At 34.4% G+C, this 11297-nt stretch overlaps 1 protein-coding gene across 1 annotated transcript; it reads left to right on the top strand.

The window, feature by feature from the left end:
- The first annotated feature begins 391 nt into the window (after positions 1-391).
- LOC108466281 (protein trichome birefringence-like 8) lies at positions 392-2834 on the top strand. Its single transcript, XM_017766617.2, has 4 exons — positions 392-832; positions 1086-1475; positions 2280-2438; positions 2513-2834. Exons 1-4 carry the CDS (start codon positions 441-443, stop codon positions 2832-2834), a joined length of 1263 nt encoding a protein of 420 aa, XP_017622106.1. The 5' UTR covers positions 392-440.
- Positions 2835-11297: the final 8463 nt, after the last annotated feature.

Below are 11297 nucleotides of genomic sequence, written 5' to 3' on the forward strand. Positions count from 1 at the left end.
AACTCCACCAATTTGTATTTTTAAAATTTATTTACTGTTGAAAATTTTTAATTTGGATTTCGCTTCAATTAAAACAATTTGAAGTTATAATAAATTCAAACAATCCAATTTATTCGTCGATTAAATTTAAAAATAAATAAATTAAATTAAATTACAACTCATATAAACTCTTTTACCTATGTAATAAATAGACTTATTTATTTTCTGTATTCTTGAAAAATATGGTTGAAAATACCGTTATATATACATTTTTCATGTTATGACTTCATTACTTAACTATAAAACATCCTATAATTAGCAAACCAAATCCACAAACTCCGACAAGTCTTTTTACTTTTCCTCTTCATTACAAAAGAATGTTTCAAATAAAAATAAATAAAAAACCATCCTCTTTTGTTCTTCAATTTTATTATTATTTTTATTTCTTTGTTCCTCTTCTTATGGATCAATTGAGGACCCAGACTATCAACCAACTCCCATCAGGTGCCGCTCTAATCAAGAGAGAGCTTTGTTACACTATATGTTTCATCTTCATCTTGATCTCCTCCATCATTGCTTTGAACCTCGGCAGCTCTTCCAGATCACTCCCTTTGTTCCGTTTCGATCATTTCTTCCCTCGAAAACTGCCGCCGCCCTTTCCTCATACACATCCCTTGCGAGCGTGCGATTATTCTTACGGGAAATGGGTTCGTGTCGACAAGAAGAATCCGGTTCTGTTGTATGACGAGGACTGCCCGTTTCTCGATCCCGGTTTCCGGTGTCATCGGAACGGAAGAAAAGACATCGAGTTTCAGAAATGGAGATGGCAACCTCATGGCTGTTATCTTCCTAGGTATGGAAGTTTTAATAGTTTCCTTGTTTCTTTCATGCAGGCACTGCATGGTGATTGATATGTACATACTCGACTATTTATTCTAATAAAACATTAGATGTTTAAACAAACATATAGGTAACTACAACAATAATAAATTGTTTTATAAAATCATAGGTTCTAAATTATATGCAAGAAGAGTCGAATAATGTAGCTACGAGGCTCTCACTTTTTCCGAGATTTGTTAGGCTTGTTTAATTACTTTAAACCACAGATTCAATGCTAGCGATTTCTTGGAACGGAGTCGAAACGGACGGATAGTGTTTGCAGGTGATTCAATGGGAAGAAACCAATGGGAGTCACTGCTTTGCATGTTAGCTCAGGCAGTTTCAAACAAGTCTACAATCTTCGAAGTAAATGGAAGCCCTATAACGAAACACAAGGGGTTTCTTTCCATGAAGTTTCAAGATTACAACCTCACCGTCGAGTACTACAGAACACCTTTCTTAGCCGTGCTCGGTCGCCGACCGATAACCACACCACCTCAAGTTAAGCTGATCGTTAAGGTAGACCAGTTGCATTGGCGTTCTAAACAGTGGAAAGGAGCCAATGTTATAGTCCTCAATACAGGTCACTGGTGGAACAAAGAGAAAATCGCTAAGATGTATGGTTTTTTCTCGGCCCACCTTTCTTTCTCTCTTCATGCTCTCCGTTTCTTAGTGTGTATATGGTTACATAATTGGGTAGGTCTAGTTACTTTTAGGTTAGGTTAATTTGGGTAATTTATTTATTTATTTTTGATAATTTCTGATTTGAGTTTAAGTTAATTTGGGTGATTAAAATTTTGATTATTTCTAATTTCGGTTTAAAGTCAATTTTGGGTTCAATTTAAGTTAATTTAAGTTTAGATCATTTTGAATTTATCAATATAAATTTTTAGAATAGGTTATTTTAAGCTGAATCATTTTAAGTTTTACCACTTAATTTTGAATCTAGAATATTTTAAGTTTAAATTGAATAATTTATATTATTTTTTTTATAATTAAATTTAATTATATTAAATTTGGATTGTTCAAACTTTTTACTACAATTTGACATTTTTATGGCTTACTTCAAATCATTAGCACTATTAAAATATTTTGATTACTGATGGAATTTAAAAAAAATCAAGCCGTGAGATGATTTTCTTTTATATGAAAAATAATGCAAAATAATTATTTTCATCAACATAATTTTACATATAGAGAATTTCACATTTTGGGGTGTTCTCTTTTTTTTAATTTTAAATCAGTTACAAGCACGAAATTTGCCATAATATTAGTAGAAGGGACTAAATCCTAATCCTCAAGTTAAGTGTATTACTCGACCAAAAAAAAAAAAGTTAAGTATATTACATGAACAAAAGCCATTATTAAACCTCCTTTGATTCCTTAAATCTGGCATAATGACACGATTTTGTGTGTTTCAGGGGTTGCTATTTTCAGGAAGGTGGGACAATAAACATGACAATGGGTGTGATGGAAGGTTTTCGAAGATTTATCAGAACATTGGTTTCATGGTCAACCAAGAACTTAAACCCAGAAATCAGCCACGTTTTTATCCGGAACCATTCACCCGTTCATTACCTGTAAGTCAATTCAAAACACGACACGATTACATGACACACAAAACCAACAGTTTTTATGAGTGTGAAAATTGCAGGAATGGTACATGGGATGATGGGGGAGTGTGTGATGCTGCAACTGAACCAGAACAAGACTACAAAAAGCTTCGACCTGAGTCATGGAATAATCAATACATTGCTAATGCAATCAAAGAAATCAACAACTCCAAGGTCCGATTGTTAAACATTACATATTTGACAGGGTTTAGAAAAGATGGTCACCCTTCAAAGCACCGTGAACCAGGGACTCCTGTTGGTGCACCACAAGATTGTAGCCATTGGTGCTTGCCTGGTATACCGGACACATGGAATGAGATTCTCTATGCTCAGTTACTGTCGATGGAATTTAGAACCAAGTGATCCCCCAAAACTTGGGGAGGAAAAAGCACCTAAAGAATGTCAATGTGGAAATTATTTTTGGAACCCAAGTGATCCCTAAACTATGGGAAAAGATTAAAGAGAAACATGGAGGTTGATGAGGAAGTTAATGGATAATAATCATGCTGCAAAGAATCATTAAATCATATTATTCAGACGTGAACCGTGGATTTTGTATCTGAAAATTTGTAACGCAAAATGAAAAAAGAAATTATTAGAAATCTATATCATGCAATATTTGCATTTGGAAAGCAAAGGGTAAAGAAACAATAACAAGACCTACATAGTATGAATATACAAATATCACAATTTTTTTAACAATTAACATTAAACATGTCCTGTATAGAGAGTGCAAAATACAAAATGAATGTTAGCAACTAGACTTGATCATGGGTCAAGTTGGGTCAAGTTTTAATCGGATTGATGTAAAATTTTAGGCCTGCTTTCTAAGCTTAGACCTAACCCAAAAATGGACCTAAAATTTTGTTCAAGCCTAACCTAGATAAAAAGAATGTTAAACTCAAGTTCGAACTGGTCTGGCCGTATTAAATTTTTTTCATATAAAAATGATGCCCACTAAACTAACTAATAATTGACTAACGTAAGTGCACCTAACAATTAATAGTATAACTATGGTGAGCATATATAACATTCCCTCGAGCACTATAATTACTAGTATTTATTGTCTTTTATTATTTAACCTAATAATTCAAAAGATTGATTAAAACTAAAATAAACTATCTAAATTAATTAACTGTTGCACCAAAGAATAAAACATCAAAATAATCAAATATCAATTAAAACAACATCCTCCAGAAGGTGCAAATCAAGAATTCTCCAAGATGTGTTGTTTCTATCTTTGAAGCTGTGTGTCTGCCTTTGTTTGTTTTGAATAATATGGCGAAGGTGGGAGTTGATTGTTTCTGTGCTTTTGCGGTCCTTTCCCCTTGAATTTTGAGATTCCTTTGGTGGTATTTCGAAATCTGTGACGTGATGTGATTTTTACTCTTTTCGTTTTAAGGGAAGCGGTTGGTTTTAAGAGGGCTGACATCTTGATTGACGTTTTGTCGTAGGCGTAGGGACGTGCTGCTCTCTTGCTGTTCTTTTTGTGTTCTTTTCTATATTTTTTATTTTGCTTTCTGTTCTCTTTAACACTGTTTGGTTGGTATTGGCTCTGTTTTCTGGTTACTTTCTTGCCACGGTGCCCCCTCTTGTTTGTTTTTGTTCCTGTATTGTGTGGTGGAGTGGTTAGTCTGGGGGTGATCCTGTTTTACCATGGTTAAAGATATCAATGCGATGCTTGAAAATCTAAAATTCTTGGAAGAAGAGGATGCCGAGGTCATCAGTGCCAATACTGAAAACAATCTTCACGGTTTTGAGACTTAGGCGGTGGGAAAGATAATGGCGGAGGAGAAACCAAATAGGGAGGCAATGTATAGGGTTTTTAAGACTTTATGGTTCACAAAAGAGGAGTTAAAATTTTGTTGCCCTTAAAGAAGATGATATCATAGTAAAATTTGGAAGCATGGAAGACAGAAGTAGAATCCTTAATCTCACTCCATGGCTGTTCGATAATTGTTTATTTGCTATGTTACCTTTCGTTAAAGGCAAAAACATAGTCACCTACGATTTTAACTTGTCTCCATTCTGGCTACGTATCTACAACATCTCTCTGGAATACATGGATCGTCAAACCGCGATTGATGTTGAAAATGCTATAGGAGAGATTGTGGTAATATATTGGAAAGGTAGAAATGGGGGTTGGACTGAATTTTTAAGGCTGAAATTAAAATAAATATTTCAAAACCAATTTGTAGGGTTTTGAAGTTTGTTAGAAAAGACGGAATCAAAATCATATGTGCTCTAAAGTATGAGAGACTACCAACCTTCTACTACTACTGTGGTCTGATTGGACATACATTAAAAAAGTGTAAAAGCAAGGAAAGGGACTTTGACTTTAATGTTTTAAACCTCCAATATGAAAGCTGGCTCAGAGTAAATCTTGTTGCCTCAATCTAGGGAAGTGGTATAGGGCGGAATGGAATTGAGATAATGATAAAAAGACAACCCCAAATAAGGACAAAGAAGAGAGTAAAACTGACTCTCTGAAGAATAGTGAACATAGGGAATAGAAAAGAAAGGAAAAAGGTTGCAAAGAAGACTCAGTCTCCAACTCCCTATTAGAAAATAGATCCAACAAACCAACACATGATGATTTGATACGTTTCAAAAAAAAAAGATTTAGGGGATCAAATGGAGATACCATTAACGAAAACCCTTTAAAAATCGCAATGAGGAGATTAATGGAAAATGTTTCACCAAGCAAGGCGGTGGTTGGTGATCAGTCCTGTCAAGAGTAATGAAAATATTATGCTGGAACTGTCATGGGTTTGGGAACCCTACGACATTTCGTGAGCTTAGGCAACTTTTAGTTGCCAATGATCCTGACATTATTTTTCTTTATGAAATAAAAACCCATACTATTCGAAACAAATACAAGATGGAGGGGTGATTGGCTGTTAATTTTATTGGTCAAAGTGGTGGACGTGCCATGATGTGGAAAGATGGTATAAAGGTTGAAATAAAGAACTATTCAAATAACTATATTGATTCTTGTATTCAGTTGGAAAACGATAACTCTTTTCACTTCACGGGCTACTATGGGAATGCTGACCCTCTTTTCACTTCACGGGCTTTTATGGGAATACTGACCCTAATAAAAGACAAAGTTCTTGGGATATTTTAAGGAAGGTGGGAGATACGGTTAAAGAAAATTGGATCATTGAGGGAGATTTCAACGCGATTCTGGACAATGTGGAAAAAAAATGGGGAAGGAGAAAACCCACTGCTTTAATTGATGACTTCCGTGCAGTTGTGGATGAATTATCCTTGGTTGATTTGAAAATAGCTAATGGTTTTACCTGGGTCAACAATAGGGAGGGCGATGCTTTTGTGAAAGAGAGACTTGACCGGTTTCTCATTTCCACTAGTGCTTCCCGTTCATGGCGACCAAGGTAATTCGCCAGTCTACCTCAGACCATGATGCTATTTTATTGGATACAGAGGGCCGCAAGTCGAAAGAGCAGTGTCGTAACCATTTTTTTTTGAAAAAAAAAAACAAACGGGTATCGACTTGAAAAAAAACGAAAACAGGAGTCGCCACCAATCTTTTTAGGTGTGATCGGATCACCTTAAATTAATCATTTTAGTAAAAGTTAAGATTTACTAAACGATAATTTTGGTCTACTAAAATCGAAAAATGAGTTCGGGAGTCGGTTACGCATACGAGGAAGGATTAGCACCTCAATACGCCCAAAATTAGTACCTAGTTGATTAATTAGTGTCTTAGTGTCGAAAATTTGAAAACTTGAAAGAATTTAAAATACGATCCCTCTTTGTAAAGAAAATGCTCAAATATTAAGGACCTTCTCGTCTCACAATATAAAATGTCACATCCAGTAAGTTAGGACACGACATCTTGAATTTTAGAGAACGAGCTTGGCTTTTATATAAAAATTCGTGTATTTTAACTTCTTTTAAAAGGATATTTGGTTAGTTAGGATGGACGAGGAAAATCGAAACCTAGTAAGTTTGGGCACGTTTCCTCGAATTTCCGAACCCCGAACATTGCCTTTATTTGCAAAAGATCTTATTTCAAGATATCAAAATGTCATACCCGGTAAGTTAGAGCACCACACCTCGAAACCCCGAAAATAAGCATTTTTAGACTCATATAGCGATTTAAAAGAGTATTCCGTTATTTAGATTAATGAGAAAAATCGAAACCCAGTAAGTTAGGGCACGAGTATTTCGAATCACCAAATACGGAATATCACTTTTATGAAAGAATTATTTTAAAGTATTGAGTAAAAACATAACGTGATTCATAGTAATATATAAAAACCGATCATAATTAACGTGTAACAATGAATGACAACAACAAGCAATTATAAAAAGATGACATAAAAGCAAGGTTAGTAATACGCAAATATAGACTAATGCGTGAGGAAAGCGAAATGGTCGAATACGCAAGCAAATAGATAAATAAATAAATAATGGCAAAATGAAATGCCAATCATGGCGATGATAACAATATAAAAGTATATACATATGTGTATTAGGTATACACGTAGTAATGAGAAATATATAAAGAAAAAAAAATATATATATATATATGTATATATAATAATAGCACCATATTAAAAGATACATATGTATAGTATATATAAAAATGCATACGTAATAAAATTACATAGTATGTATATGTTAGTAATAATTATGATGATACAAATAATGAATGATTTAAGGTTTGAAAGAATTTATAAAGGTATAAATAATAAGTGATGAAACGATAATAATGAGAATGACGATATATATAAGTGATACAAGTACGCTAAAATACGATATATATATATATTTTAAATTAGTTAGTATAAAAACAATCGCATATAGGTAATTACATATAGAAAGGGTATAACAATAAAGGTAATAATGCAATAATGATAACAATGAAGGGTAAATAGTAATTATATTAAAAATGCAAAAATAATGATAATAATAAAAACATTATATAAATATATGGGAAAATAAATATATGATAATACCGAATGTATATACATAACATATACGTGTAATATAAACAAAATATACACATAATACATATACATGACATACGTAATATACATGATAGATCATAATATGATATTTACAATATAAAAAAACTATAACAAAATGATATGCATGATATAATATTAATTTACATGGGCATAATGTGAAGTATAATATACAAATAAATATTAAAAGTATGTATATATGACACAAATGTATTAACAAGACAATAAGATCAAAAACTAATAATAATAATATATACGCGTATATATATGTATTGAAGATATATTCATGAATACTAAAACATATCCCAATAACCACAACAGTAAAGATAAAAATGTATACGTGACATATTGCAAGAAAAGTATATAAATGTTATGATATCCAAAAACATATAGAAATGAAAGAAATATATGACTTAATAATGTAAAGAGATTTGTATGAAATAACAGAAATGTATGAAGAGCACGATATTTACAAGCATATACTTAATATAATTATTTTTTTAGAAAAAATGATATAAATAAATGAATACATGAAAATAATACCATATACACAAAAATACCTATATATACATATACGTAATGAAATATGTGAATTAATATTAAAGAATATATAATATATGTATATAATAGTAGAAATGAAACGAAAAGTGTATATATATAGTTAAATATAATATAATAATAATAAAACAATAATGATAACAATATTATATATAACAATTAATATTTAAAATTGAATTAAGCAATAAAAATAATATGAAATTTAAGGTAAAAAAGATGAAAAGGGATGAGATTGGATTAAAACCAAATCTTTGGGGCGAATTTTGAAAGAAATTAAAGGAGAAGGGACTTATTAGAGCGCGTTAAACTATGGGGGTCCAATAAGTAATTTATCCACACACTTGAAACGACACCGTTGGAAGAGGGACTAAATCGAAAAAGTGTAATGGGTTTCGGGTCAATTTATAAACACCGAATAACTTGATTATGAATATAAAAATGCGGAAGGGCCAATTGCATAAATAGCCCTTCCGCTCAAAAACACGCGAATCCTGCTTCAGTGCGGGTCGGGTCGACCGACCAGCGTCCAAACGACGTCGTTTATCATTAAGCAGGGGGGGACCAAAACGGTGCGTTTTGGTCCCCTATAAAAGCTAATTTTTTTTTAAAAAATTCATTTGAGACTAGGTGAGGAAAAAAAAGAGAGGAAAGAGGGAGAGGGAGGGTCCGGAGCGATTTCCGCCGTGGAGGACGTCGGTCCGATCGCCGCATGCTGGGCGTCGGCCATGATACACAATGCCGGAGAGGTAAATTTTTCCTTTTTTTTATGTGTTTTCTATATATTTGTATTTAGTATATGTACTGCTTTAAAATAGGGTGAAAATGATATATACGAACGGATTCAAAAAAGAAAAAAAAACGAAGGAAAATAGAGATAAACCTTTGGTTCAGTCTCTGATTGCTCTGTTTTTGCTGTGATTCTTCAATTTTTTGTCTAATATTGCTTATTATTTCATCAAAGTGTCTCCCCTTTACAAAGGTTTTTGATTTTGCTCTTTTATAGCCATTTACATGTTTATCATCTACATATATTTACCATTTTTCTTCTTTGTATGGCAGACAAACGGCGGTGGTAGTGCCACTAACAGGAGGCAGTGGTTGGAGCCAGAAGACCCTAGGGGCGGCGCACCTAGGGTTTGAGACTTTTGTTATTTTTCTATTTGGGCCTTATTATTTTGGGTTGTAATGGGTTTTGGGTAGGTTTGAGTTGGGTCCCAAAATTGGGCTTGTACAGCTGCCCCTCTTTGCTTGTTGTCGTGTAACGAGAACAGAGCAAAGACTTAAGAAAGACCAATTTTGCCCGGTTTCACTGTGTCTGGACTTGTTTAGCGCTCCTTTTCTCTGGGTAGCTTTATTCCAATCTTGTTTCTTTGCTTCACTTCACTGCTCTACTGCAACTCTATGGAGATAAGACATGTGACTTCAATCAATTCCACTGAAACTTCAAGGAGATCTGCTGTGGCTTTTAGCTGCTCCAACACCATTTCAGGGAAAAGATATTTGATTTTCAGCCTGTTAAGGCTTGTCATCTTTGATCTGTTTCCCTACTGCTTAGGGTTTTAGATCTGTAAACTCAACCTGTTACCCTACTGCTTTGGGGTTTAAGGTTCCTCGTCTTCGGTCTGCTCCACTACTGCTTAGGGAGATAAGATCTGCAATTCAACCTGTTACCCTACTGCTTAGGGGTTTAAGGTTCTTCGTCTTCGATCTGCTCCACTACTGCTTAGGGAGATAAGATCTGGAATTCAACCTATTACCCTACTGCTTAGGGGTTTAAGGTTCTTCGTCTTCGATCTATTCCACTACTGCTTAGGGAGATAAGATCTGCAATTCAACCTGTTACCCTACTGCTTAGGGGTTTTAAGGTTCTTCGTCTTCGATCTGCTCCACTACTGCTTAGGGAGATAAGATCTGGAATTCAACCTATTACCCTACGGCTTAGGGGTTTAAGGCTTGTAAATTTAGCTTGTTACCCTACTGCTTAGGGGGTTAAAGCCCATCACTTTTGATCTATTTCCCTACTACTTAGGGGATTAAGATCTGCAATTTGGTCTGTTACCCTACTGCTTAGGGGTTTAAGATCTTATGAACATCAGCTTGTTACCCTACTGCTTAGGGGGTTAAAGCTTGGTGGTTTGAATCTACTTCACTGCATTTGAGGAGGCATGATTCGATGTATTTGATCTGCTCCACTGCAACTTCAGGGAGGTGAGATCTGTGATTTTCAGCCTATTACCCTACTGCTTAGGGGGTTAAGGCCCATCCTCTTTGATCTGTTTCCCTACTGCTTAGGGTGATAAGATCTACAAATTCACTGATTCTAGGGACATGACCTTTAGAATCAGTTCCATGTATTTATGCTTATGTCAAATAATTGGGATGCTATGATTAAAATGAATCAAATGTTCCTAATTAGATGCACTTATGAATGATCTATGAATGTATGAGTGCAGCATGTTGTGAGCGTGAATCCCTGTTTAGGTTGCCATTGCTCTTTGTTCATCAAGGTTTCTTCACTGAAATGGTACCCTGTCTTCTTGTTCAGCTCAAATTTTGAACGGAAAACCCAAGAGGTAGTCCCAATTTAAACTTTTTCTTCTCAGATGCTTCCAATCTTTGGGTTTGGTTAGTTCTAAATAATAGACCTGTTTCAGGTTCCTGTACTATTTAGAAACTTTCGGAGTAATGTGCAGAACTCTTTTTGCAAAAATGGTTTTAGTCCATTAATCATCATTTCAATGCAAAATGCTTGAAAAAGATTATAACAACGACAAAACTGAAATTTATCAGAAACAACATTTGAAGGGAATATATTAATCACAACAACAATCATTGCTAGAATACAAAATGGATAAAAGGGAATAGGTGCCCCGATATCGCAGCGTGAGTTTCTCTGATCGACTTCTTGAGGACTCCTTTTTTGCCCAATATGTGTTTAGGGGATCTAGAGTACTCTTGCAGATGCCCCAAGATGTAACATCTCCTCCTTGTTAATTTAGGTACCATAAGACCATCGCATGCCCCATCTTTGATCAAAATTTGAATTTCCCTTTACGGGTTTTCAATTCAAAATCCCTTTGGTCTCAAGATGCTCTTTGCGAATTTTCACCCTGGCCTCTCCTCTTTTTTTTTTTTTTTAGGCGAAGTATTTCTTAACCGAATCCGAATTCATGGGATTGGATAAGGTCTTGCCATCCATTTCAGCTAATATCAATGCTCCGCCAGAAAAGGCTTTCTTCACCACATAAGGCCCTTCCCAATTCGCATCCATTTT

This window comes from Gossypium arboreum, chromosome 2, assembly GCF_025698485.1.
Source record: "Gossypium arboreum isolate Shixiya-1 chromosome 2, ASM2569848v2, whole genome shotgun sequence".
Classification (NCBI taxonomy): Eukaryota; Viridiplantae; Streptophyta; class Magnoliopsida; order Malvales; family Malvaceae; genus Gossypium; species Gossypium arboreum.